General features: G+C 65.3%; 2 protein-coding genes across 8 annotated transcripts; one reads left to right on the top strand and one right to left on the bottom strand.

Moving 5' to 3' along the window:
- The first annotated feature begins 136 nt into the window (after positions 1-136).
- On the top strand, positions 137-1,110 carry TIMM13 (translocase of inner mitochondrial membrane 13). Its single transcript, XM_079115942.1, has 3 exons — positions 137-390; positions 466-534; positions 688-1,110. Exons 1-3 carry the CDS (start codon positions 271-273, stop codon positions 784-786), a joined length of 288 nt encoding a protein of 95 aa, XP_078972068.1. The 5' UTR covers positions 137-270; the 3' UTR covers positions 787-1,110.
- TMPRSS9 (transmembrane serine protease 9) lies at positions 919-23,518 on the bottom strand. Of its 7 annotated transcripts, XM_079115934.1 has the most exons (18): positions 23,385-23,518; positions 21,844-21,971; positions 20,822-20,889; positions 20,566-20,741; positions 19,096-19,143; positions 17,140-17,253; positions 15,630-15,801; positions 14,432-14,706; positions 12,693-12,829; positions 11,563-11,881; positions 9,587-9,758; positions 8,298-8,569; positions 7,659-7,795; positions 5,229-5,631; positions 2,981-3,152; positions 2,214-2,479; positions 2,000-2,136; positions 919-1,671 (listed from the first exon to the last, which is right to left on the bottom strand). In XM_079115934.1, the coding sequence occupies exons 1-18, from the start codon at positions 23,413-23,415 to the stop codon at positions 1,510-1,512; spliced, it is 3,189 nt and encodes a 1,062-aa protein (XP_078972060.1). In that variant the 5' UTR covers positions 23,416-23,518; the 3' UTR covers positions 919-1,509. The 7 variants fall into 7 exon arrangements, with proteins under 7 accessions (XP_078972060.1, XP_078972058.1, XP_078972055.1 ...); XM_079115933.1 differs by having other exon boundaries at positions 1,528-2,136; XM_079115932.1 differs by lacking the exons at positions 21,844-21,971; positions 23,385-23,518 and having other exon boundaries at positions 2,000-2,056; positions 20,566-21,355.
- Positions 23,519-23,844: the final 326 nt, after the last annotated feature.

The following is a 23,844-nucleotide window of genomic DNA, read 5'->3' as shown; positions in this document are numbered from 1 at the left end:
CCCGCGGCGCAGAGCTCGCCATTGGCGGACGAAGTCGGGCCCGCTCCGGCCCTGGGGCCCCGCGTGTCCTGCTTACGTTTATCCGCGGTGCGCACGCGCGGCAGGCCGGGGCGGGGCCTGGACGCGGAGCGACCCGGGGCTCCAGCTCCGCGCGTGCGCGAAGGGCCCCGCGCGGCCTTGTGGGGGTTACGGTGCGGCCTCCGTTTCCCGTGGTGCCCCGGGCGGCGGTGGGTCGGCGCGCGCGGCCTTGGCCGGGCGGACTGCGGAGCCATGGAGAGCGGCTTCGGCTCGGATTTCGGGGGCTCCGGCGGCGGGAAGCTGGACCCGGGGCTCATCATGGAGCAGGTGAAGGTGCAGATTGCCGTGGCCAACGCGCAGGAACTGCTGCAGGTGCGGGGCGCGCCGGGGCCGGGGGCGGGGGAGCCCCGGGGGGTGTCGCGGCTGAGTGCTCGCGTGTGTCCGCAGAGGATGACCGACAAGTGTTTCCGGAAGTGCATTGGGAAGCCGGGAGGCTCCTTGGACAATTCGGAGCAGGTGAGACCCCCGCGGGTCCCGCCCCAGTTGTGGAGGCGTCTGCGCGTGCGCGGGAGGGGGTTGCGCGTGCGCAGTTGCAGCCCAGCGGCCTGGCGTTGGGGCGGGGTCCGCGGCACAGGGCCAGAACCGAGCCGCACGTCTCCCCGCCCCCAGAAATGCATCGCCATGTGCATGGACCGCTATATGGACGCCTGGAACACCGTGTCCCGCGCCTACAACTCGCGGCTGCAGCGGGAACGAGCTAACATGTGACCCGGAGGCGTGGCACGTCCCGAGAATCCGCGCACGAGAGTCCCCCACCCGGTGTCCATTTCCATCGGTGTGCTCTCTGAAGCGGGACTGCCCGCCCACGGCCTGTGAGGGGGCGCAGTGCGGGGACAGGCGCGGTGTACCCCTACCAGCGAGCGCAGCTCGGGTCTGGGAATCCACGGCCTTCCCTGGAGTGCCCAGGTCAGCCTGCTTTCCTGGGCCGAGAACGCTTGTTTGGACCTTGATGCGGTGGGAGGTGGTTAGGCCCCACCCGACTTGTGGCCTCTTGAGGGTGGACCAATAAATTGCTGACCGAGGGGCAGAAAAGGGCATGCATTTCTCCTGAGGGTCTGTGGGAGGAGCCATGTGTCCCTGAGCCACGTGCCCAGAGGGGACCTCGGCTTCCTTCAGGGGCGTCGGTTTCCCCTCGTTCTGGGCTGCTGGTTCGTGGGGGGCGGCAAGGCCCACAGCCCGTTAAGGGGGCGTCCCTTCCCTCTAGGACTTGTCCGCCTCTGGAAAGCATGGGGCTGAGGTTTCTGCTGTGCCATGGAGGTGCAGCCAGGGAGCTAGGGGCAAGGGGCTGCGTTTATTGGAACCAAGTGCACAGTCCAACTGCCCCCGATGCCCTTCCTCCCTTCACTGGCTGCCCACCGCCTCCAATCCCCACTGAGCGGCAGTGGTCCCTCCTCCCTGTCTTCAGTCCTGAGCTGGACAGTCACACAGGGGTCACTCCTCGATGTTCTGTCCTATCCAGCCTCTCACAGCAGCCACCCGAGTGTAGACACCTGGGAAGTGGGGTCTGCCACAGCCATAGCCCCAGCTGGTGACCCCAGTCAACACCCATCGGCCAGAGGGCTCCCTGCAGGCCAGGGGTCCCCCAGCATCGCCCTGTGGGAGAGAAGAGGGGGTTACTCCGGTCAGTGTCTCCTAACCGTCCTTAGGTCAAGGGAGGGCCATCTGGCTGGGGCCCCCTGGACCACTACGGGAATGGCTCAGAGTGGCTTCCTCAGCCTCGCCCCTGGGAACGGGCTCCACGCTACGGCCCGCCCCTCCTGCTGCTGGCCGGCGTGTGTGGACAGGGCCACTCGGCAGCCTCTGCCAGCCTGCCCGCCCTCATCCTCAGGACCCCAGTGGGGTGCCAGGAGGGGGATCTGGCTGATCTCAGAAGATCCGAGTGCGGAGGGTGGCTCAGGACGCGCCTTCCTCCCGCGCTCACCGAGCAGCTGTCCACGCCGCCCTGCGGGAAGCCTGCGCACAGCATGCGGCTGCTGATCTGCACCGGGTAGAAGCGGCGGCACGTCTGCTCGCTGAGAAGCCGCACAGCTGCCTTCTGCAGCTGCCGCGCCATGGAGCCTGCCAGCGGAGTCGAGAGGGCGCGGTGGAGCGCACGCCTGGCCGGTGCCCCGCCCCCCGCCCGCGCGCGCACCTACCTCCCTCACGCAGGGACCCCCAGCCGGTGATGACGCAGTGCGCGCCGACGGAGGGCAAGGGCACGGGCTCGGGCAGGCAGATGGGCCGCACCAGGTGGCTGCGGCGCACTGGCCCGGCCAACTGGAGCAGCGCCACGTCGTAGTCCAGCGTGTAGCGGTTGTAGAAGGGGTGCTTGTGGATGCGTGCCACGCGCTCCAGCTGGCCCTCCGCGCCGCTCAGAAACGGCGTGCCTAAGAAGGCGGCCCACTGCTTGGGGTCCCCGTAGCTGTGGGACGGTTCAGGCATAGCGTGGGCCCAGACCCCAGTGCAGGGCCCTGCCCCTGCTGCACCCCCGCACACCTGCCCAAGGGCAGCTCCTCTGGAGAGGGGGCCTTTTAGGGGAAGGGGACCCGCACCGGAAAGCGTTCAGCCACACACCACGGAACAACCTATTTCCAAAATGGTGCTCTGGAGGGGGCGTGTGGGGGCCACAGGTCCTGCGGGCCACAGCCTGCTGGCCCCCTCCACCCCCAAGTCATGTCCGGGGCTCAGGGGGTACACCCTGGGCTAGGTGTCCCCTCGCCTGTGCTCTACAGAGCACCCTGCCAGGGAGAGGTCGCCTGGGGACTGAGACCAAGGTGGAAGCTGAGGGAAGGAAGTGACCCCCTGTCCCCCGTGGGCTCGATGCCCCCGGGAGGGGTGACCTGGCCAGCAGGCCTGTGGCTCCGTGGGCATGCCGGCCCAGAAAGGGAGGCTGCAGCGCGGGCACCGGGGACTGCGGACTCACACATCAAAGCAGTGCGCAGCGGACAGCAGCCACCTCTCCGCCACCAGCACGGCTCCACAGCGGTGCTCCCTACGCCGCAGCCGCAGGCTCGCCTGCCACGGCCACTCGCCACGGCCCGCTGCACTGCCACCCACGATCCTGGCCAGCGCTGCAGCAGGTGGCAGGCCACAGCCTGCAGGGAGGCAGGTCGGGGTGAGGGGACCGCCTCTGGCTCCTGGTCCTGCAGCGGAGCCCTCTGACCTCCAAGAGCACCTGAAGTGCACGACCCCAGCTCGACCCTGGGCACCTGGGCAGGGACCCATCCCACCACCACCTCGTGTGTCTCAGTGCTTTGGGGCTGAGTTTCCTCCTGCCCTCGGGGTCAGCCCTGTGGCTCCTGGTGCCCTACACACCTGGGGTGACATCCTCAGAAGACAGCAGGAGGAAGAACAGGGTGGATCCAGAGGGCTGTAGGGGCCACCTGGGTCAGGAGCCACAGGGGAGCGCGCACCCCATACTTCCTGCAGGCATCTTCTCTTGGCAAGGCCCTGGCCCTGGCCCCCACCACCCTGCTGGCCTCCCTACCCTGGAGGCCTGGGGAGTGTCCTCCTGCCCCTGCCTCAGCAAACCCCCAGGTGGCTAGGAGAAGGGCTGTGACCCGCTAGAAGGAAGGGCAGGCTGGAGCTGCCGAGCCCTGCCCTCCTGGGCAGCCAGAGCCCCTGCCCCGCAGGGCCTCCCCGAGACCAGGTGTCCCGGGGAGTCCCAGAAGCACATCCTCTCTGGGGATGCTGGTGGCCTGCACCCTCAGTGCATGTCCCCCTCTAGGGGAGCTCCCTTGCCCCTTTGGGAGCCCCAGTTAGGACATCCCACACTATAGCTAGTGAGATGGCAAAGGTCAGCTAGGTCAGTGCCCAGGCCCCAGGAGGCCAGTGCCTGTTGTGAGCAACGCTCAAAGCCCTGTCCGCAGAAGAGAGTTGTCCTGTCCCTCTCCAAGCCACCTCTGCCTTCTGACTCGCTGGGGTGGTTGACCACCAAGTGAAACGCACCCCCGTGCCCGGGCCTCCACTGCACCCCAGGAGCAGAGCTCTGATAAAGCTTTCGCTGTGACCGCTCACCACTGCCCTGTCCTCATCTCCACAGGAGAGGACCTGGCTCCACCTTACAGAGCAGACCCCACCTGCCCCCTGTATGTGACCAGCATCGCCCACACTGCTGTGCTCAAGCAGGTGTCTGACCACCTGCATCCCAGCGTCCCCCACGCCCACAGGAATAGACTCCTTCACTGTGCCCACCCTGAGGTCACCGGCTGTGGCTCTGCCCAGTGGGCGCTGTCAGGCTTATCCAGGGGACAGGGAACCCCTGCCCTCCAGACCTGGGGCAGCCTGACAGCTCGAGGGCCTCATGCTGAGCTACAGGAGCCAGGGGAGGGTGGGCAATGCAGGAGGATCAGGAAGGCCTGGGCCGGGTGGGGACCCCGGGGTCATGGTGCCTGCAGGGGTGTCGCCCACGTGAAGGTGGGAGGGGGGCTCAGGTGCGGGGGTCAGGGGGGAAGCAGTGGGCGGTGCAGCCCTTGGCCAGCCGTCTCCTCGACGGGGCGACAGCTCCGCCAGGGTGGTCATCCCGCCACCCCCCAGCCAAGGTGGGGCTCATCAGCCGAGGCGGGTCCCGCGGTGCGTCCCCTGCCACGGAAGCCAGCTGCTGTCCCTGAGGGTGCAGCGCGGCAGGTGGCAGCATCTCCAGCATTTCTAGCACCAGGGCTTGCTGCCCTGGCCACCTGGGTCCAGCTGGTCCAGCGTCCGTCCCCTTCAGCTGCCCCACACCCCAGGGTCTCTGCCTTGTCTGTCTTCCTGTCATGCCTAGCCTGATGTCACATGCTGTGTCCTGAGGTCCCCATTCCTGTGCCGGGCAGGGCGCTCCCAGCGGGCTGAGGGGGAATCCTGCGTGGAGCCCTCTCCCCGGCACAGTCTTGCGCACACCCCCGGGGCCTGAAGACGGTGGCTGAGAAGGACACTCACGTACCACTCGTCACTCGGGCCCCAGGTCCACATGTGCAGGCAGACTTGGGGCCGCAGATGTGACCCCATGTGGAGACAGGCCGTTAGCATGACCAGGCCGTAGTGCAGCCTGTGCGAGGGGAGGTCAGGACATGGACCGGGCGCAGGTGGGGTCGTGCGGGGGGAACAGCTTTGCAGGGGCCGCAGGCCGCCCTGTTCTGACAGCCCGTGGGCCTCATGGGCCCACCACCACCTGCTCACTGGGCTTCCTGTACCTGGCAGCTGGGAGTGCGTGGTGGACTCTGGGGTGCCTGGAGGTAGCGTCTGTCCCCTGGCAGTTGAGCTTGTGACCGATACCATCATGTCGGCAGCCTGGATGGTCACCCTGCTGCTGGCCCCGGGGGTGGCGAGTCTGCTGGTGGTGACCCTTGGGACTGCAAGGCTGGCTGTCGTCCTGGGGAAGCGGCTGGAGGCGACCAGCATCCTCGTGGTGGCGGGGGGAGGCGTGGGGAGGGAGCCGGAGGACATGGTGTCCAGGATCCAGCCCTTCAGCCTGGTGATGCGCGTGTACACGCCAGGCTTCTGAGCCTGAGCACAGCCCATGCCCCAGCTCACGATCCCGGCCAGGTAAAACACGCCCGGGGTCTCCTCGCAGGCCAGGGGACCCCCGGAGTCGCCCTAAAGGAGAAAACCACCCAGCACCCATCAGAGGCCTGGGAGTGGCTAAGGACCCGAGACCCAGCTGCAGCCGGGCCTGTGTGGCCTGAGCTGGCCCCGGCTACTGCTCCCCTCCGTCGTCCTTGCTCTCCCTGTGGTGGACTGAAGACTGCAGAACTCCCAGAGAGAAGCATGGCCACGGACACCCCACCAGGGAGCCCCTGCTCCCCAGGCCGCCCTGCCCTGCCTGCCTTCTGCATCACAAAGGATCGCCCAGAACCCACCACTTGGCAAGCTGAGACTCACAGCGCGCCCGCGGCCCGCGGCCACTGTGGCTGCGAAGGTGGCCTCCCCAGTCGCGCCCCAGGGCTCCTGGTGCTGGTGGTGCTGAGGAGAGGCCCGGCGCTCTGAGCACTGAGAGGTTCCGTGTCCCCGGCCCTGACAGGCCCTCACCACCCCGGGGAGGCCCTGGGGTCCCTAAGAGAGCCTTGCACTTCCACCTCGCTTTCCACTTGAAAAGAAGCCCAAGGCGGCCTGGTGGAGACCCCACAGGCATGGCTGGCCAGTGGGGACGCTGGCACCTGGACTCCTCCCAGCAAGGCCTCCTGGGGCTGCCCGAGTCCCCGGCCCACAAAACCATGTGCCGGCAGAACGCTGGGTTCAGCTGCACTGAATGTGGGGGCGTTTTGTTAGAGCAGGGAGGCCAGCCCCCACTCCTGGGGACCTGCTGCCTCCTCCTAGGGCTGACCCCACTGCATGCTGGTGTTTTCTGTTTTTAGAAAATATGCAACAGTACTCTAAATGTTTATATGAATACGTTCCACAGTTTGCAAATTGCTTTACTCATTCAATGCTTTCAAGATGACAAATGAACAATTATAAACTGACCATTTATATGGAGAATGAATAGAATAATAGACATGATATTGTTTACCACTTATTCTGTTAGTTATTATCACAACATATAAAGATAAGTAGAATGAACTTTTAAAATGTATATATACACACACATATATATATACATACATGTATGTATATATAGTTGCCAATGGACCTTTATTTTTATTAATTTATTCATATGTGGTGCTGAGAATTGAACCCGGTACCTCCCCACACATGCTAGACAAGCGATCACCACTGAGCCGCAGCCCAGCCCAAACATATTTTTTAAGAATGACGCTGCAAGGCCCTGTCCTCACCACACTCCTAGGAGATAGGTATTGCTGTGATCAGAGGAGAATCTGAGACCCAGAGAGGTTGAGTGACTTGTCTGGGGTGACATCACTGGTACAAGATTGAGCCAGATGCCCAGTGCAGTAGTACATGCCTATCATCCCAGCTACTTGGGGCTGAAGCAGGAGGATCTCAAGTTTGAGACCAACCTGGGCAACTTAGTGAGACCCTGCTCCCAAACAAAAATAAAATACGAGGGCTGGAGATGTAGCTTGGTGATAGGTGCTTGCCCAGCACGCTCAAGTCCCTGGGTTCACACTCCCTTCCCCAGCCTGCAAAGCAAGACAGAGACAGCGAGCCAGAATCAGGGCCCAGGCATCTGGTTTCAGAAGCAGGGCTGGCTGGGGTCCCCTTGCAGGTAGTGGCCACTTGCCTTCCTTTCTTTTTTTTTTTTTTTTTTTTGTACCGGGGATTGAACCCAGGGGCACTTAACCACTGAGCCACATCCTCAGCCCTTTTTATTTTTTTATTTTAAGACAGGGTCTCGATAAGTTGCTTAGGGCCTTGCTAAGTTGCCGAGGCTGGCTTTGAGCTCAAATCCTCCTGCCTCAGCCTCCCAAACCGCTGGGATCACAGATGTGCACCACCGTGCCCTATCCTTTCTTTTATTCTTTGTGCGTGCTGGGGAGGGACACCAGGACCTGGTGCTTGCTGGGCCACACTCCACGGCTCAACCAGGCTCCTATTCTGGGCCTCCAGGTCTCTGCTGTATGGAAAAGTCCTTTATGTCATCTCTGCATAACAGGTTGAGTGCCTCCAAAATCCAGCTCCACTCAAGTAGACTGGCGCCCCCCCTGAGGGCCCCTGACCCTCACCTGGCAGGAGTCCACTTTGCCTTCCAGAAAGCCAGCACAGAGCATCCGGTCAGTGAGGGAGAAGTTGTACAGCACACTGCAAGCCTTCTGGTCTATGATGCCCACAGACGCCTTCTGAAGAATGTCAGGCTTGGTGGCTGCCGTGAAGGAGAACCCAAAACGTGTCAGTGGCAACTAATTCATGCCTGGCCTGGCGCTGTCCCCGAGCTGCGGAGGCCTACTGCTTCACAGTTGGCTTAGTCACAAGGGCAGAGGCAGGTCCAGACCCCAGCTGGGATCCTGGGCCTCTCTTCTGACCCTGCACCTCTGGGAAGGCCGTCCCCGGTTCTGAAGGAGCCTTCACTCTCAGGGGCAGGAGCTCAACGTCCTGGCAAGGCCGGCACACTTCTTCTAGAAAGGGCCAGGGAGTCTCTGTGGCCACCATTCAGCTGGCCACTGGGCTGGAAAGCAGCCGTGAACAATCTGCGAGAACCGTGTGGACTGTGAGCCACAGGTGTGAGGAGAGGAATGGCTCCCAGGGGCAGGTCAGAGGCAAGCGGGGGCACAGGTCCCTGGGCAGTGGGTGGCCCGCGTACGGGGAAGGGCGGCGTATTCCACCCTGCCCAGCCCAGGCCTCCCTCCGCACGCGGCGGTGCTCACCGTTTCCTTCCTGCGTGTTGCCCCAGCCCGAGATCACGCACTTGCGGCCCACAGGGAATTTCTGGATGGCCAAGGGCAGGCAGACGGGCTGGATGTACTTGTTGAAGACCAGGGGGCTGGCCAGCTCCAGCACCGCCACGTCGAAGTCCAGGATGCCCGGGTTGTACCGGGGATGCAGCGCCACCCTGCGCAGCCCGAGCTTCACGGGGCTCCCGCCCACGCCCAGGAGCGACGCGGTGCCCAGGTGGGCCTGCACTCTCTCGGCCTTGGTGCTGTGAGACAGGGGACGCAGATGCGCCCAAACAGGAGCACAGGTGAAGGGGCCACGGGCGAGGGAGGGGCACAGGCATGGGCGTGGCCACGGGGAGGCGGAGTGGAGGAGGAGGGGCTGCAGGGTGGGGGGCGGAAGGCGGGGAAGGGGAGGAGCTATGGGTAGGGGGCGGGGAGCGGGGAGGGGCTATGGGTAGGGGGCGGGGAGCGGGGAGGGGCTATGGGTAGGGGTGGGAGAGGGGAGGGGCTATGGGTAGAGGCGGGGATAGGGGAGGGCCTATGGGTAGGGGCGGGGATAGGGGAGGGGGTATGGGTAGGGGGCGGGGATAGGGGAGGAGCTATGGGTAGGGGGCGGGGAGCGGGGAGGGGCTATGGGTAGGGGGGGGAGAGGGGAGGGGCTATGGGTAGGGGGCGGGGATAGGGGAGGGCCTATGGGTAGGGGCGGGGAGAGGGGAGGGGCTATGGGTAGAGGCGGGGATAGGGGAGGGGGTATGGGTAGGGGGCGGGGATAGGGGAGGAGCTATCAGTGGAGGAGGCGAGGGCTACGAGTAGGGAAGGGCGGGACCATGGGGGGATGGGAGGGGCTATGGGTCGGGAGGGCGGGGAGGGGAGCAGCTATGGGAGGGGGATGGCTAGGGCTATGGGTAGGGAGGGGCTAGGGGTGGGCCGCGTGCAAGGGGCGTGGCCACAGAGGAAGAGGGGACCATCAGGGCTGCCGGGAAAACCCCCCCACCCGGGAGCTTGAGTCCAGAGGGAGACTCTGGGGCTTCGCTCTATCCCGAAGTCCTCTGTGGCTTTATGAAGGTCACAGATGGACCGCTGTCTGGCTGTCCAAGTGGGGAAGGAGCCCTCCTCCCACCCCGCAGGCCGTGAGTCCTCCCGCCAGGGTCCCTCTGAGCATTCAGAAGGTGATCCAGCGGGAAGCGGGCAGCGGGCCCTTGCGCGGTGCGCTCTGGGTGGTGGGCGCTGGACGCCCGAGGGTGGAGGGTGGCGCGGGTGGGCGATGCGGAGGGCCTTACTGGTTGAAGCAGTGGGCGGCGGACAGCAGCCAGCGGTCGCCCACCACCGTGGCTCCGCAGAAGTGCCTTGAACCTTCCTTAAGGCTGACCTGCCAGGGCACCTCCCCGGATGCAGCCCCAAGTCCACCCACTATTCGGGTGGGCTTCTCCATCGCAGGCCGGGCCCCGCACTCTGCCAGGAGACAAGAGAGAGGAGTCCAAGCGTCCTCATGGGCCGTGGACACTAGCGTCCTGGGGCCTGCATCCGTCTGACTGGGTCATCCCATTCTGCGAATGGAGCAGTGGAGGCCCCCAGGTGTCCTAGGGCCAGACAGCGTGGGTGACGTGGGAAGAAGACAGTGGAGACCTGAGCAAGCAAAGTCACAGGGCAGGTGGACTTCCCAGGTGCCAGGCACCCGGCCACAGAGAAGGCCCAGCAGTGAGGGGCCTATGCCGCTCACCAGACAAGTGCAGACTGGGCTCTCTGGGGTCTGGGGACAGGGGCAGGTGACTGATGCAGTGTGGATGTCGGAGCTCAGAGGCAGGCCAGCAGGTCAGCACACAGCTCAGCTAGGCTGCACCCAGGCCCTGGGCAGTACTGGCCAGAGGCCCTTTGTGGGAAGCTCTGCACCCAGGCCACTGACCTTCCAGGCAAAATGAAGCCCTCTGTCCTCCCAGGGACTCCACACTGTAGCCGGCATGGAGAAGGAGGTCTCCGTGAGGAGGCTCACGAGTGTCCTCGAATGTTAAACAGGAGTCACCACATCCCCCACCCACCAGGAGCTGATACGCCCACACATCCTGTCCAAGAGGTGGACAGCCCAGGCGTCACACCTGGAACGTCCCACAGTCACATGAGCGAGATGACACAGCTGCAGAGTGGATGGACCTGGGGACCTTGGGCTCAGTGAGAGCCAGACACACAAGGCCACAGAGTGTGGCCCAGGGACAGGAGGGTCCAGGACAGGATATGGATCTGGGTGTGCAGGGCTGGGGAGGCCTGGGGGCCTGCTCATGGGGACGGGCTTCCTTTTGGGTTGTTGGAATGTTCTGGAACTAGTGGTGATGGCTGCACAACTCTGGGAATGTGCCAGGCCACTGAGCCACACACTTGGAGTGAACTGCATAGCACCCGTCAAACAAGTGGTCCCCAGATGGGCTCATGGGAAGACCTGGGGGACACGGCTGAGCCAGGCCACCGCAGCGCCCCAGCAGTCCTTCCACTGAGGGCCAGTCCCCAAGGGCACCTCTCAGGCAAGGACAGCTGGGAATGTAAACAGGCCACCAAAAGATCCGACGACCCGAGGAGCAAAGGCAGGTGGCACAGGAGAGCCCCGCTCCTGGGCAGCCCTGCCTGGCACACAGCAGGGCTCCATCCCAGCCCCCAAGAGGAAGGTCTGAGGACATCTGTGCGAGGGACACACCCGGGCCCACAGTGGGCCCCGGGGCCAGGCGCGGGCTCACAGCCAGCCTCCCCACCTGCTCCCAAGGTCCTACGTGACTCCCCGGACCCTGCAGACCACCCATGCATGCCCTCCTCTGCTCCTCATGTCACCAGGCTTTGTGTCACACTTTTTTTTAAATCGCTGTGTCTTGGGTCCTGGTCCTGGGGGTTGAATCCAGAGGCGCTTAACCACTGAGCCACATTCCAAGCCCTTTTGAGTTTATTCTGAAGCAGAGCCTCCCTAAGTTGCCTAGGACCTGGCTGAGTTGCTGAGGTTGGCCTTGAACGTGCAGTCCTCCTACCTCCAGTCACTGGGATCACAGGTGTGCCCCACTGCACCCGGCTCTGCAGTACACTTTTTTTTTTTTTTTTAAGTTTAAATGTAAAACTGAAGGATAACTAACCTGCCATCTTTCCTGTGCCCCTGCACATGGCAGGCATTAGTAATCGATCACCAATCTTCTTCCCACTGGACGCTTCAGAAAGCCAGTACCAGCCAGTCCAACCCTGCACAGCAGCTGACACTGGCCTGCACACTCTGCCTGGGGATTACCTTGTGGTTTAGGAGCTGTGGCAGAGTCCAGGGGTGCAGGGCTGGTGGCCTGCGTGGCCTTGGTGGGGGTGGGGACTGCAGGGCTCTCAGGGCTGGTCAGCCAGGCGGTGCTGGGGGTGGCCGGGACAGAAGCTGCTGTGGGTGCGGGAGGCTTGTTTGCCGCAGAGATTGTCTCCAGGATCCAGTCCCGCAGCCTGGTGACCCGGGCATAGACCCCTGGACGCCGGGCTTCTGCACAACCAATTCCCCAGCTCACGATGCCAGCCAAAAAGAACCTGCCGGAGGGCTCCTCGCAGACCAGGGGGCCTCCCGAGTCGCCCTAGGAAACAGCACAGCCTCAGCATGAACGGGGGCTCCCTGGCAGCAGCCAGTCAGGAGCCCAGCACAGGACTCCTGCAGGCTCGCCCAGCCCGAGCTCACGAGTCACGGTCACTGCTCAGGACCTGGGTTCCTTTCCCTGTGAAGGAAGGCACCGTTCCTGCCGACCTCCGCCTGGACCCCACACCCTGGCTCTCATGTCCCCCTCCTCGTTTCTCTCCAGTGCTGGGGATGGAACCCAGGGCCTCGCACACGCCAGGCAAGTGCTCTGTCAGCAAGCCGCGCCCAGCCCTTCCTTGGAGGCATGGTTCGGCTGAGCCGCAGAGGCTGGCCTGGGCCTCACGCCTCCTGCCCCGGCCTCCTGAGCAGTGCTGAGTGCTCATTCTTAAACAGCTGCCTCCTGTTATTTCCCAGGCCCAGGGTTTCATGGAAACGTGAGCACAGGCTGCCTTCCTGCCTCCACCTGACCCTGGAAATGAGGCAGTGGCTCCACAGTGTGCCAAGCACTGGACACGGGGTCTTGAGGCCAGGAGCCAGGAGGCCTCAGAGAGCTAGAGGGAGGGCCGCGTGCCAGGGCAGGGAGAGGCGCTCCCAGGTACCGTGAGGCTGGGGGCCACAGCGGCCTCACCCTCGGGTGCCACATTTGGGAAACACGGCAGTGCGTTGCCTGGATACAGCCAGCAACGACCAGGCTCCAGGGACTCACAGCGACGCCCCACAGGGCTCCATTCACCAGCCGTCCTCATCACTGGACAAGTTCCCGTCCCTCATGCTTTTCCCTGGGGAGGGTCAGGCAGAACCCGGGAGCTCACCTGGCAGGAGTCCACCTTCCCATCCAGGTAGCCAGCACACACCATCCTGTCCGTGAGCGAGTGGCCGTACAGGCCAGCACACAGGGCCTGGTCCAGCAGCTCCACAGTGGCTTTCTGCAGCACCTCTGGCTTGACCACTGCCCAGATGGGGAGAGAAAAGCAGGCTGAGAGTGCTGGCGCCCCAGCAGCCACCCCCAGCCAGGAGGCCAAGACCACCTCCTCTCTAAGCCTGTTTTCCCAGCTGTCCGTGGGGCTGCTTGCAGCACCCTGCTAAAACTAGCAAAAGGTAGCTGCCCTCTCTCTACCTGGACAGGTCGGAGGGCTCCGCGCTTTGCCTCCCCTTCTCGGGGTCTCAGCCCCCTCCTTCCAGGTGGGCCTGCTCTGCGCTCTCTTGTTCCTGTCGGCTCAATCCCTAGCTCTGCCTGGCACCTGCCACCTCAGACGCTGGGTAGCACGGGTCCTGGCCTGGCCCGTCATGGTCATTTCTTCTCTGCTCCCTGGGTCCCTCTCTTCTACCCTGCTAAGACCTGCCCTGCCCGCAGCTGGCGCCAGCGTGTGCTGACCCTGTGGCAGGTGCTCGACCCTCTGCAGTTGGCCCACCTCCCCTGGAGCTCCTCTCCAGGACGCCTCTCCGGACGCCCTGCTGGCCCTGGCGCTGCACCCACCCTGCCTTTCGGGTTGTGCTGGCCCTGTCTTCTCGCCCGCCACGCCCTGGACTTGCTGCCAGGCAGCAACCAGAGGCGGCATGCGGCTGTTCAGGGTCCTTACACGGAGACCCATCGTTCAGCACAGGCCGGGCCTTGCGTGTCTGGCCACGGGCGTTGGGCCGGCTCTTGCTCTGCTATTATTATTGTTGTGTTTCTGACCTGACGACCGTCTGGCTTCCCATGTCCACCCCCTTGAAAGTCGGTTCCTAAGGCCGCTGCCCCAGCTCCCTCGCAGCCTTTCATGGGCGTTCTTCCCCGCTTGGCCCAGCGCGGAGTGACCCTCGCCCCGCAAGCCAGGGCCTGAGCTCCCGGGTGCTGGCCCAGCTGGGCGTTTCCCAGGAGGCTCTGCCTGGCCCCTGGCACCCGCCTGGCTTCCCGACCACACCGCGTGCCCCTGAGGTGTGGAGGCCTCCTGCTCCAGGCGCTGACGCCTGTACCCACCGTGAGATTGCCAAGCACAGAGAGCCAGGCGGGCCAGGGCAGCCCTCGGCAGGGCGTGGCCTGGCGGGAAGGCCCGCTGGGGCAGGGCCGGAGGGCTCAGCTCATGGGACGAGCCCCAGGAGGGACGGCAGGGCCCGTGCCAGGGGAGGGGCAGGCGCTGGCGAAGCCTGCGGGCACACCTGGCCTGGCGCGGCCCGGCTCAGGCTGTTCAGTTTATCACAGCTGAGCACGGCAGCCATGCCTGCCACCCAGCAGCTCAGGAGGCTGAGGCAGGAGGCTCGCAGGCTTAAGGCCAGCCTCAGCAGCTCAGCAAGACCCTGTCTGCCTCAAAACAAAACATAGAAGGCAGGGTGGCTCTCAGTGGGGGCTCGGCTGGCGTGTGCCAGGCCCCAGCTCTGTCCCCAACACCGAGGGGAAGTGTGCATTCTGTGCACGTCTGCGAAGACCACAGAAATCCCGCTGGCCGCACATAAACCTTGGCTCACGGTGGCGTCTGCACATGCAGACTCCTGGGAGGACAAGGACCGGCAGCACCCGGCCTGGGGCCCAGGTCCTGGCCGGCCTGCCCGCCAGGGGCTCCGGGGTGCTTACGGAAGTCCTCCTTGAGGTAGCCCCAGCCTGAGATGAGGCACTTCCTGCCGGGCGGGAAGACGTGGCTGGTGGCCGGCAGGCACACGGGCTGGATGTAGCGGCCGAAGGGCAGGGGCTGGGCCAGCTCCAGGACAGCAACGTCGAAGTCGGCCGTGTCCGGGTTGTAGAAGGGGTGCCTGGCGATCCGGACCACCCGGGAGCGCACAGCACTGGCCTCCGAGCCACTGAGGTGGGTGGTGCCCGTGAAGGCCACCCACTCTGACGGGTCCCGGAATCTGTGGGGACAAGCCAGAGGCCCACTGAGGACAGGACCAATGGGGTGAGGCAGGAAAGGCCTCACACGGGTTCACAATGGATGGGGCGCCCCAAAACTCAGAGAGTGACCCTGAAAAGCAGTGTGGTAAGTATCTCAGTGACTGGGCACAGAGGCTACGCCTGTCATCCCAGCACCTCAGGAGGCCGAGGGAGGAGGATGGCATGTTTGAGGCCAGCCTCAGCCACTTATGGAGGCCCTGTCTTAAAAGAAGGACGGGAGCGTGGCTCAGTGGCAGAGCACCCTTGGTTCAGTGCCAGGGCCATAGGCGTGCACACACGCGTGTGCACACACACAAACCAAGAGGAAGGCAGCAATTCCACGGTGAACAAAACCCCCATGAGGGAAATGCAAGTCAGCGCCGCCAAGATGCCGCTGTACCCCTGCGGGGAGTCTGAAGCCACGGTGGGGACATGGCAGGTCAGGCCTTCCCTGTGGGCAGGAGGGGAGGTGGCGGGACGGGCTGCGGCCTGCGGCTCTTCCGGCAGGCGAGGACCACCTGCCAGGCAGTCTGGGCGCACCCACCGGACCTGAGGCCGAGCGCTAGTGGCCCCTGAGCCCCAGGTCGGGCCAGCCAGGTGCCACCGAGGGCGCTGTGGACCCACAGCCTGCTCCCCCACCCTGGAGCCTCCCTGGGCAGGAGCCGGACCCGCCCAGATGCCCAGGAGGCCAAGGGCCTCAGTCACAGAGGCGGGGAGAGTGGCCAGAGGGGCAGGAGCTGTGCCCAGGGGACTGGGCTTCACTGGGGACGGGCAGCTCGGGACCTGGCCCTGCACGGGGCCAGGAACCGGGCCCCTAGGCGCCTGTGTCCGGTGCGCTTCGTGTCCGGCCTCTGCCGAGGCCAGGGGACGGAGAAGGAGGAGGCGGGAGCCCAGGGCAGCTCACTCGTTGAAGCAGTGGGCGGCAGACACCAGCCACCTGGTGCCGATGACGGTGGCTCCGCAGAAGTGCTGCTTGTCCTCACGCAGGCTGGCCTGCCAGGGCAGCTCCCCTGGGGCCGCCGCCATGCCGCCCACAATCCTGCCCGCAGTCCTCCAGGCCGGCTGCCGCCCGCAGTCTGCAAGACACAGGCGTCTCCTCGTCCCCCTGGCGGCCCAGGACGCCGGTCCTGCCCGGTCTCCCCACCCTGCCTGCCGGCGTCTGCCCTGCGGGCCGCTGGTGAAGGAGCAGCGTCTGCCCGCCTATCTGTGGGGGATGTGGTCCCCGCCGCGGGCACGGCACCAGGTCCCTCTGCTGCTCTGCTGGTGCCGGGAGCTGGGACGGGTGGACCAGGACCGAGTGGCCCCCACCTCCAGGCCACACCCTGCGGCTGCAGGAGCACCTGCCCTCGCGGCTGGGGCCCCCCTCGGTGCCCGCTTGCGGCCTCTGTGCTCAGTGTGACTTGCGGTGGGGCCTGGGGAGGGACTGCGCCCCACGGGGAGCCCAGCACCGTGAGTGTGACCTCCTTGGGAAACAGGGCCACTGCTGACCCGAGCAGGGAGCCCCGCGGGCCAGAGGGCGTCTTCACGGAAAGGGCGGCTTGGCGGACGCGGGCACGGGCACCCGCCCTGGCACAGCTTTGGCGTGTGGGGACCCTGTCACAGGCTGAGGAGGTGCTGCTCGGGACCCTGCCCAGTGCGCCTCCTCCCCGCCCTCCACCGTGGAGGCTGCGACCTCGAGTCTGACGGCCTTTCTGGGTTCTGGAGTCCCTCGGGTGGTCTCGGGGACCCAGCACGGTCGCCAGCTTCACCCAGCCGCAGGGCTCACGGGGGCCACAGGACAAGCGCGTTGTCCCCATCATCCCCGCCCGTCCAGGCAGGCCCCACGCCTCCCAGCGCCAGGAGCTTCACAAGGTCCAGCTTCCTTCTGCGACTCGGCGGGCGGCGAGGGACGCCAGGGCCCCCACCGCTCCCACCCAGCCGGCCGCCGCCCTCGCCTGTCCTCAGCTAAAGCCTCTCTAATGCAGAAGTCCGAGCTGCTTCGCGTGAGCGGCCACACGGCCGCGAGGCCACGTGTGCGCGTGTGACACCTGTGCTTCTCCCCGCTCGTGCCTCTCGTCGGTGGCAGACCTCCCAGCCCGAAAAAATCTGGCCCACGCGCCTCAGGGGAAGGGCAGTCACACGCGCTCGCCCAGCGGATCGGCCTCCCTCCTGCTCTGGGAGGGCCCCCGAGCCGCTGCAGCGTGCCCCTCCCCGCTCCCCAGCCTCACCCTAGCCTCGCCTCACTGCGTGGGCTACAGTCGCTGGAAGATGTCTGCTTCTCTGGCTTGAAACAGGAGACCCCTCTGCAGGACGGGATCTGGCTGCTGGCCTTCAGGCTCCCACTGTGTGGCCAGACCCCCCTCGGGCCCGCCCGCGTCTGCCCCTGCCTCCCTCGGCCCGCCCGGGAGGGGAGGTGTGGAGCCGGGCAGACTGACCGCAGTGCGCTTCGTCCGATGCGTCGGAGCAGTCGGCCCTGCCGTCGCACTCGGGGTTCACCTTGTCCACGCACTGGTGGTTCTGGCAGGAGAAGGAGCTCCCGGGACAGCGGCCTGAGGACAGAGGACACGGAGCTCCTGCCCTCTCCACCTCTTCCAGCAGCAGCAGGATGCAGCTGGTCCACCTGGGCCTCCACAGCAGGAGCCTCCCCGAGCGCTCGGCCTGCCTCTGGACTGCCAGGGACCCTTGCGGCCTGAGAATGGGAACGGGACCCGAGGAGGCCAGTCCGTCCACACCAGGGCAGGCTGCGCGACAGAGAAGCCCTGTGTGCTCTTGAGTCCTCCGCTAACGGGTTTTTAAAGCAAGAAATGGGGGCTGGGCGGGGCTCAGCGCGGAGCGCTTGCCTCGTGGTGAGGCCCTGGGCCCCGTCCTCACCACCACACAGAAATCCACAGCGCTGTCGTCCACCTACAGCTAGAAAAGCCGTGATAGAAGATGTGTGCAAATATCCCAGCACGAAAGCCACCATTGACAGCGGCGAGGCCGGGCTAGAGGCGTGAGGCTCCTTCACCCCTCAGACTCGTGATCCTCCTGCCTCAGCCTCCCAAGTTGTGCCCCCGTGCCTGGCCATCCTGCTTCAGTGTCCCCAAACCCTATCCTCAGAGAGGCAGGGCTGAAACTTGGGCCTCCACTGCCCACATGGCGTCCCCGTGACGAGCTCTTCTTAGCCATGGCGTCCTGCGTGCATCCACGCGGCCCGGGTGCCGTACCAATTACCCAACCCGTCGCACCTGAGCCTGCCGCCTCCCTTGGCCCTTCATGGAAACCGACCCTGGGCAGCAGCCCTCCTCCTGGGGCTGGTGGAAGCCCAGCTTCTTCCACAGCAGCTTCTCCCTGCCCACGGGCCCTGCTGGACCCCCACTGCCCATGTGTGGGCAGGGAGACCCCGTCCCTTCCTGTTCTCCTCAACCAAGCCCAGCAGCAGGCCACAGGCAGGCTCTCCCCTGAACCTCCGCTGGCCACCAGGACGCTGACGCGTGACAGGCTGGACAGGCCTCAGCCAGCTGGGACAGAGACCACGGGTCACACCACGAAGCCCTCCAGGGCCAAGTCAGGAAGCGGAGAGGCTGAGCCCAGAGCCCGTGTCCCCCTGGGTGGGTCAGGACAGCAAGAAGCAGGTCACAGCGAACCCGTGCAGGGATACCAAGCGCGGGCACACACGCCTGCCAGGAAGCGGTGCCTCCATCCACAGCCTTCCTGGGGGCTCTTCTTCCCGCAGAAGACACCCACAGGGTACAGGGGACCGGGCCGCCGGGGCTGCTCCTGGGTCCATGGCCGCGGTCCCTCCCTGGGTGGCGTCCTGGGCCCTGACTCACCACTGCAGGCCAGAACAGCCCAGACGGGGTGCCAGTGTCCCCAGGTGTGGCCTAGCATCCCCAGGACAGTCACCCCTGTGAGACCCCTGGGCCGCTGGAGGCCCTTCGAGGCCCCAGGGCACTGCCCACTGTCATCTCGGCCGGGTGGGGAGGGAGCCCAGCCCCGGGGCCAGGCCCTGGGCGAGGCCGTCTGGCCCGGCGTGCTCTGGAGTCCCTCTGAGCAGGAAGTTCTCCTCCATTAGCCCCGGGTCTTGGCACCTGGATGCTGTGGACATGGAGCTGGGTCCTTCTCCAGGGTGTCCTGGGCCCTGCAGGATGCTGGTCAGCACCCCCGGTTTCCCCCTCTCTGGGACCGGATCTCCCAGTCCTGACAGCCACGGATGTCCCCAGACACGGCCCAGTCCTGGGGGTCTGCACTGCCCTGACTGAGGACGGCTGGTGGGACGCACGGCCGGTCCTCAGGGACCCTCTTGAACCGCTGCCCACACAGGACAATGGCCCCCCACAGGAGGCTGGCGCCCAGGACAGCATCTCGTTCTGCGGACCTGGAAGGAGCGTCAGCCGAGGGCGGAAGCCCACCTGATTTTAGGTCTCTTTCCATCACGGCCACAGGTCCCCCGCGGCTCCCTGGGGAAGAACAGAGGGGAACGCGCTGGGCGTGGGCTCCCGGAGGCCCCTCCTGCACCCGCTGCGCTCCACCAGCACCAGCTCAGAAAGCGAACACCACGCCGGCTCGGCAACGGCACCTCAGGTTGGCGGGCAGGGACCATGAGGCCCTGGACAGTGAACTCAAGTGACAAATCCGATCTACGGCAGCAGGAAAGGTCCCCAGTTCACTCTCCGGGCAAGACCCTGCCCCCTGCAGTGGATTTCGAGCACAGGTCCACTCCCGTTTCTACGGCAGGCTGGCAACCTGCAAGTGCCAGTCAGGTCAGCACCCCCGCTGGCTGTGGTCAATAAAGTTTTATTGGCACACAGGCACACACACTCTGGTCTGTGCAGTAGGACCCCTTCTCCTTGGGGAGCATGAGACAAGACCCCTGTGGGTGCCTGAACCTGGATCATCCAACCCTGCACGTACTGGGCTTTCCCATCTGTGCCTCCCTGTGAGGTTCGACGTGAGAATTAGACATGCAAGAGGTGGACAGAACAGGACCCAGCAGCAGGGTTCAGGGGACAGCATTTGCCTCACGTGTGCAAGGTCTGGGTTCACCCTAGCCGCAAAAAGCACATAAATAAAATACAACAACGAGACCAGGCACGGTGAAGCACACCTACAAGTGTTCTGGTGGGGGCTGGGGTGTTGCTCAGTGGTCAGTGCTTGCCTAGCACGTGGAGGCCAGGATTCAATGCTCAGCACCACGTATAAATAAATAAAATCAAAGATCCATTGACAACTAACAATATATATATATATATTTTTTTTTTTTTTTAAAGTGTCCTGGTGGAGCTGGGTAGTGGCCACGCCTGGAACCCCAACAGCTGGGGAGGCTGAGGCAGGAGGATTGCAAATTCAAGGCCTGCCTCAGTCACTCAGCGAGGCCCTAAGCAATTCAGTGAGACCCTGTCTTTAAATAAAACAAAAAGGGCGGGGGTGTGGCTCAGGGTGGTGCCCCTGGGTTCCATCCCTGGCACCACACACACAAGAAAAAGAACCGTAATAAAACCCATGATCGCCCTAATGCTTTGGGGCCATTAAAAAAGTAAAGTGCGCTCATTAAAAACGAGCACTTCCATTACTTAAGAGGAGGCAGGCTCTGTCACTGCTGCCCGGGCTGCTCGCACACTCCTGGGCTCCCGCGGTCCTCCGGCCTTGGCCTCCCGCTGCCAGGCCCAGTGTGATCACAAGCACCGAGACACTTCGGCCATCGACCTGCAGCCCTGCGCTACTCAGGCAGGGAGCGCATTCGAGCGGACCTGCTGGACGGGGCCACTCCCGTCCCAGGTGGGACGGACAGGTGGCTGAGACCTCACTGAGCCCTGTCCACTGGGCTTCTGGGACTGTAGCTGGCCAGGGGCGGCAGGGCGCGGCGGGGCGGGGCCTCTCACCCGTGAGCTCGGCGGACAGGATGGTGCCGTAGGTGGCCAGGGGCACGCCTTGCCCCCGCAGACTGGCCCTGAGGCCCTGCTGCAGCAGACGCTCCTCCAGGTCCAGGCTGGGCGGCCCCAGGGCTCCGCGCAGGAAGCGCAGACGGAAGTGCACCAGGACACTGGCGTTCCCGTCCCTGAGGGGGGCGGGAGGACGGCTCGCGGAGGCCCAGCTGGCCCTGGGCCCTGGGGTCCCTTTCCCGGCCACCCGACTCACCGGTAGCTGAGCACCGAGCAGCCCAGGCAGCTGGCTTCCAGCTCCGTCTCCCGGAAGCTGCTCACAAACTGCCGAGGAGACAGCAGCGCGCTGAGGCCCAGCCCCGGGCCTGGACCACCTCCAGGGCGAGCGGGGCCCAAGCCCAGGGTCTCCCGGGGTGGGCTGCGGGCACGCAGAGGCCTGCGAGCCCAGGGAGCTGACGAGGGCAGCGAGGGGCACTTGAAAGCCACTCGGGTAAAACATCGCTCGGTCCCCAGGATGGGCACACGCTGAGGTCCGGCCACTCTGGACTGTCACTCGGCAGGAAGGGAGTGAACCCCACTCCCGCTCACATGACCCACGGAGTCCAGCAAGGCCTCCGACACCCGGGTCCTCACGGCCCAGAGTCACCACCCACCCCAGTAGAGGTGGGGACAGAACAAGTGTCCACTGGAAAGGAAGGGGCACGCTACATGGCCCATCGCCCGGAGCGTCCTCGGCCACCCGCAGGAGCGCGGTGACAGCTGCAGCGTGGAGACCTGAGGACCTGGTGCTGAGAGCCAGGCGCGCAGGCCACGGTGTTTGACCCGGACAGGAGCGTCGCCTGACTGGTGCCTCCTGTCCCAGGACAAGGGACCAGCCTGTCCCCACCAGGCGTGGACCCCGGGCTCCTGGCACCTGCTCTCAACGTTCGTGTGCAAACCGAGCGAGTGCGCGTGCGTGTGCCGTGCTGAGTCCCGAGAGCACGGCCCGAGGGAGCCACGGTCCTCCCGCCGCCCTGCCTTGCCCGTTCTGAGGACCCGCGGCCTGTTTCCCCTGGGCTGCTGCCCGGTTCCCGCCAGCGGGCTCTGATTCCCCGAGAGCAACACCAGATCCTCGGCCGGCGGACTCCACGCTCCCGGCTGCCTCGTCCTCCGGCCTCACCCTCCCATGGGCAGCAGCACCGCGTCATTGGTCCTGCCTGGCCGCAGCCTCCACCGGGCCTCCCTGCCTCCCGTGCCCCTCACCCTGGGGTGCCGTGGGCTGAAGCCCCAGGCCCTCACCAGCGACTCCAGCAGCGGCGTGAGTGTGCGGTAGTAGTGGGAGGTCTCCCGCAGCAGCGAGCTGGCGTAGCGGATGCCCCGCAGCTCGGCACTGTGCTCCACGTGGACGGGCTGCGTGGGCAGGAGGGCTGCACAGACAGAGCCCTGAGAGCCCGCCAGGGCACCCGGCCCTGTGCTCCGGAACCGCTGCCCACAGTCCCCGCGTTCAGAGACCGTGCTTCCGCAACAGGTTCTCGAGTCCCCCGGAGAACAGGCCCCGGGTCCTGCTCGCGGCCCAACCGGTGGACAGCGGCTGGAAAGTGCCCAGGAGGCTGCAAGAGTCCCCACCACCTCCTGGGGGACCGAGCGAGCGCCCATCCACCCTGCGTCCCTGGGGCTCCCGGGGCGGGCGTGTCTCTGTTAAAAGGCAGGGTCGCAGGCAGCTGCCTGCAGCGCCGGAGAGGAGGCCCCGCCCTCGCGAGGTGCCCCTGAGACCCCGCAGGCCGGCAGGACGCTCCCGCGGTGACGGTGAGGAGGAGGCCCGGGCCCACCTGGGTCGCCTCCCGACACACGGAACTTGGAGCTGTCTGGGAAGGGCTGGATTTTCATTTTAAAGCGGCTTCTGCTAACTTAAGTGCTTCCCGAAGCCTCCCTCTGTTTGGAGGGGTTCCGCGACCTGCCTCCCCCAGGGCAGGGGTGAAACCCTCCCCCAAACAGCACACGCAGGCATGGTGACATCGTGGCCCGCGCAACACGCACACCCACCCACACGCGGGCAGGCACGCACACGCTCAGTCCAGAGTGCGCTGCACTTGGCACCGATGGCCACGGGGAATGGCTACTAGGGGCCCCATCAAAGGCCAGGCCGTGGGAAGCTCCCAAATTGCAGACAGGTTTTTTTGGTGCCGGGGACTGAGCCCAGGGGCACTTAGCCACTGACCACATCCCAGCCCTTTTTGTTTTTTTGAGACAGGGTCTCGCCAAGTTGTTTAGGGCCCTGCTAAGTTGCTGAGGCTGGTCTTGAACTTGGGATCCTCCTGCCTCAGCCTCCCCAAGCCACGAGGATCACAGGTGTGACCGCTGCACCCGACTCAAACATCTTTAAGACAGTGACAGTGAGGGGCAGGCGCAGGGTCACTATCCTGCCACGCAAGGGACTCCCCAAACCACTGCCTCTCTCCATCTTTGTAGAAGGAAGGTGAAGCTCCTGTGGTCACAAGAGCCCAGAGGCTGCGACTCAGAACAGGCCGGCTGCGCACCCACCGTCCAACAGCGGGGGGAGCCACTGCCCAGCCCCACGGCCACATGCAGGCAGGCCGCAGGCTCCTCCCCTCCTCCTCACCTGCCAGGAAGCCATCTCAGGCCACCCCTGTCCACCCGGAGCCAAGCCCCTGACCCCGCCCCCAGCTGTCCCCAGCGCTCCCCTGAGGCCCGAGGCTCAGCCTCCACTCCACGGGGACGCCTGGCCTCCCCCCCATGGGCACAGGGACCCCACCGAGCCCCGCCCTGGGCTTCCCGCGGGTCCCTGGTTTTGGGAGCCTGGCCAACGCCACACCACTCACCCAGAAGGGCTGCCAGCGTGAGCACCAGCATGCCGGACACGGTGACAGCGAGGGCGGAGCGGCAGCACGCGGGGTCGGCAGCCGGCACCTCCCGCACCGCCCCGGGCACCTGCTGTAAGTTAGCCGCGCACTCCATGGCTCCAAGGGCAGCGGACCTGGACGCGGCAGAAGGACGCGGGGTCAGAGCGCAGGCGACTCGTCCCAGCGGGGCCGGCTCCCTCAGCTGCTCTCACACAGCCGCCACAGGGTGGCCAGGTCCCCTGCCGGGAGGGACACACGGGAGTTTCCTGAAGAGCTGTGACAATTTGCCACGAACTCCGTGGCTCTGAGGGACAGTCTGGCCATCCTACAGTTCCAGACCTGGGGAGTCTGAAACGGAGTCTGCACCCCCGAGGCCCAGGGGGCGTCCCCGTCCCCTCCGCCAGCTCCAGAGCCGGCTGCGCAGCCTCATCCAGGCCCT

Source organism: Sciurus vulgaris, assembly GCF_902686455.1.
Source record: "Sciurus vulgaris genome assembly, chromosome: 16".
NCBI lineage: Eukaryota > Metazoa > Chordata > Mammalia > Rodentia > Sciuridae > Sciurus > Sciurus vulgaris.
This window is presented reverse-complemented; position numbering and strand designations above follow the sequence as displayed.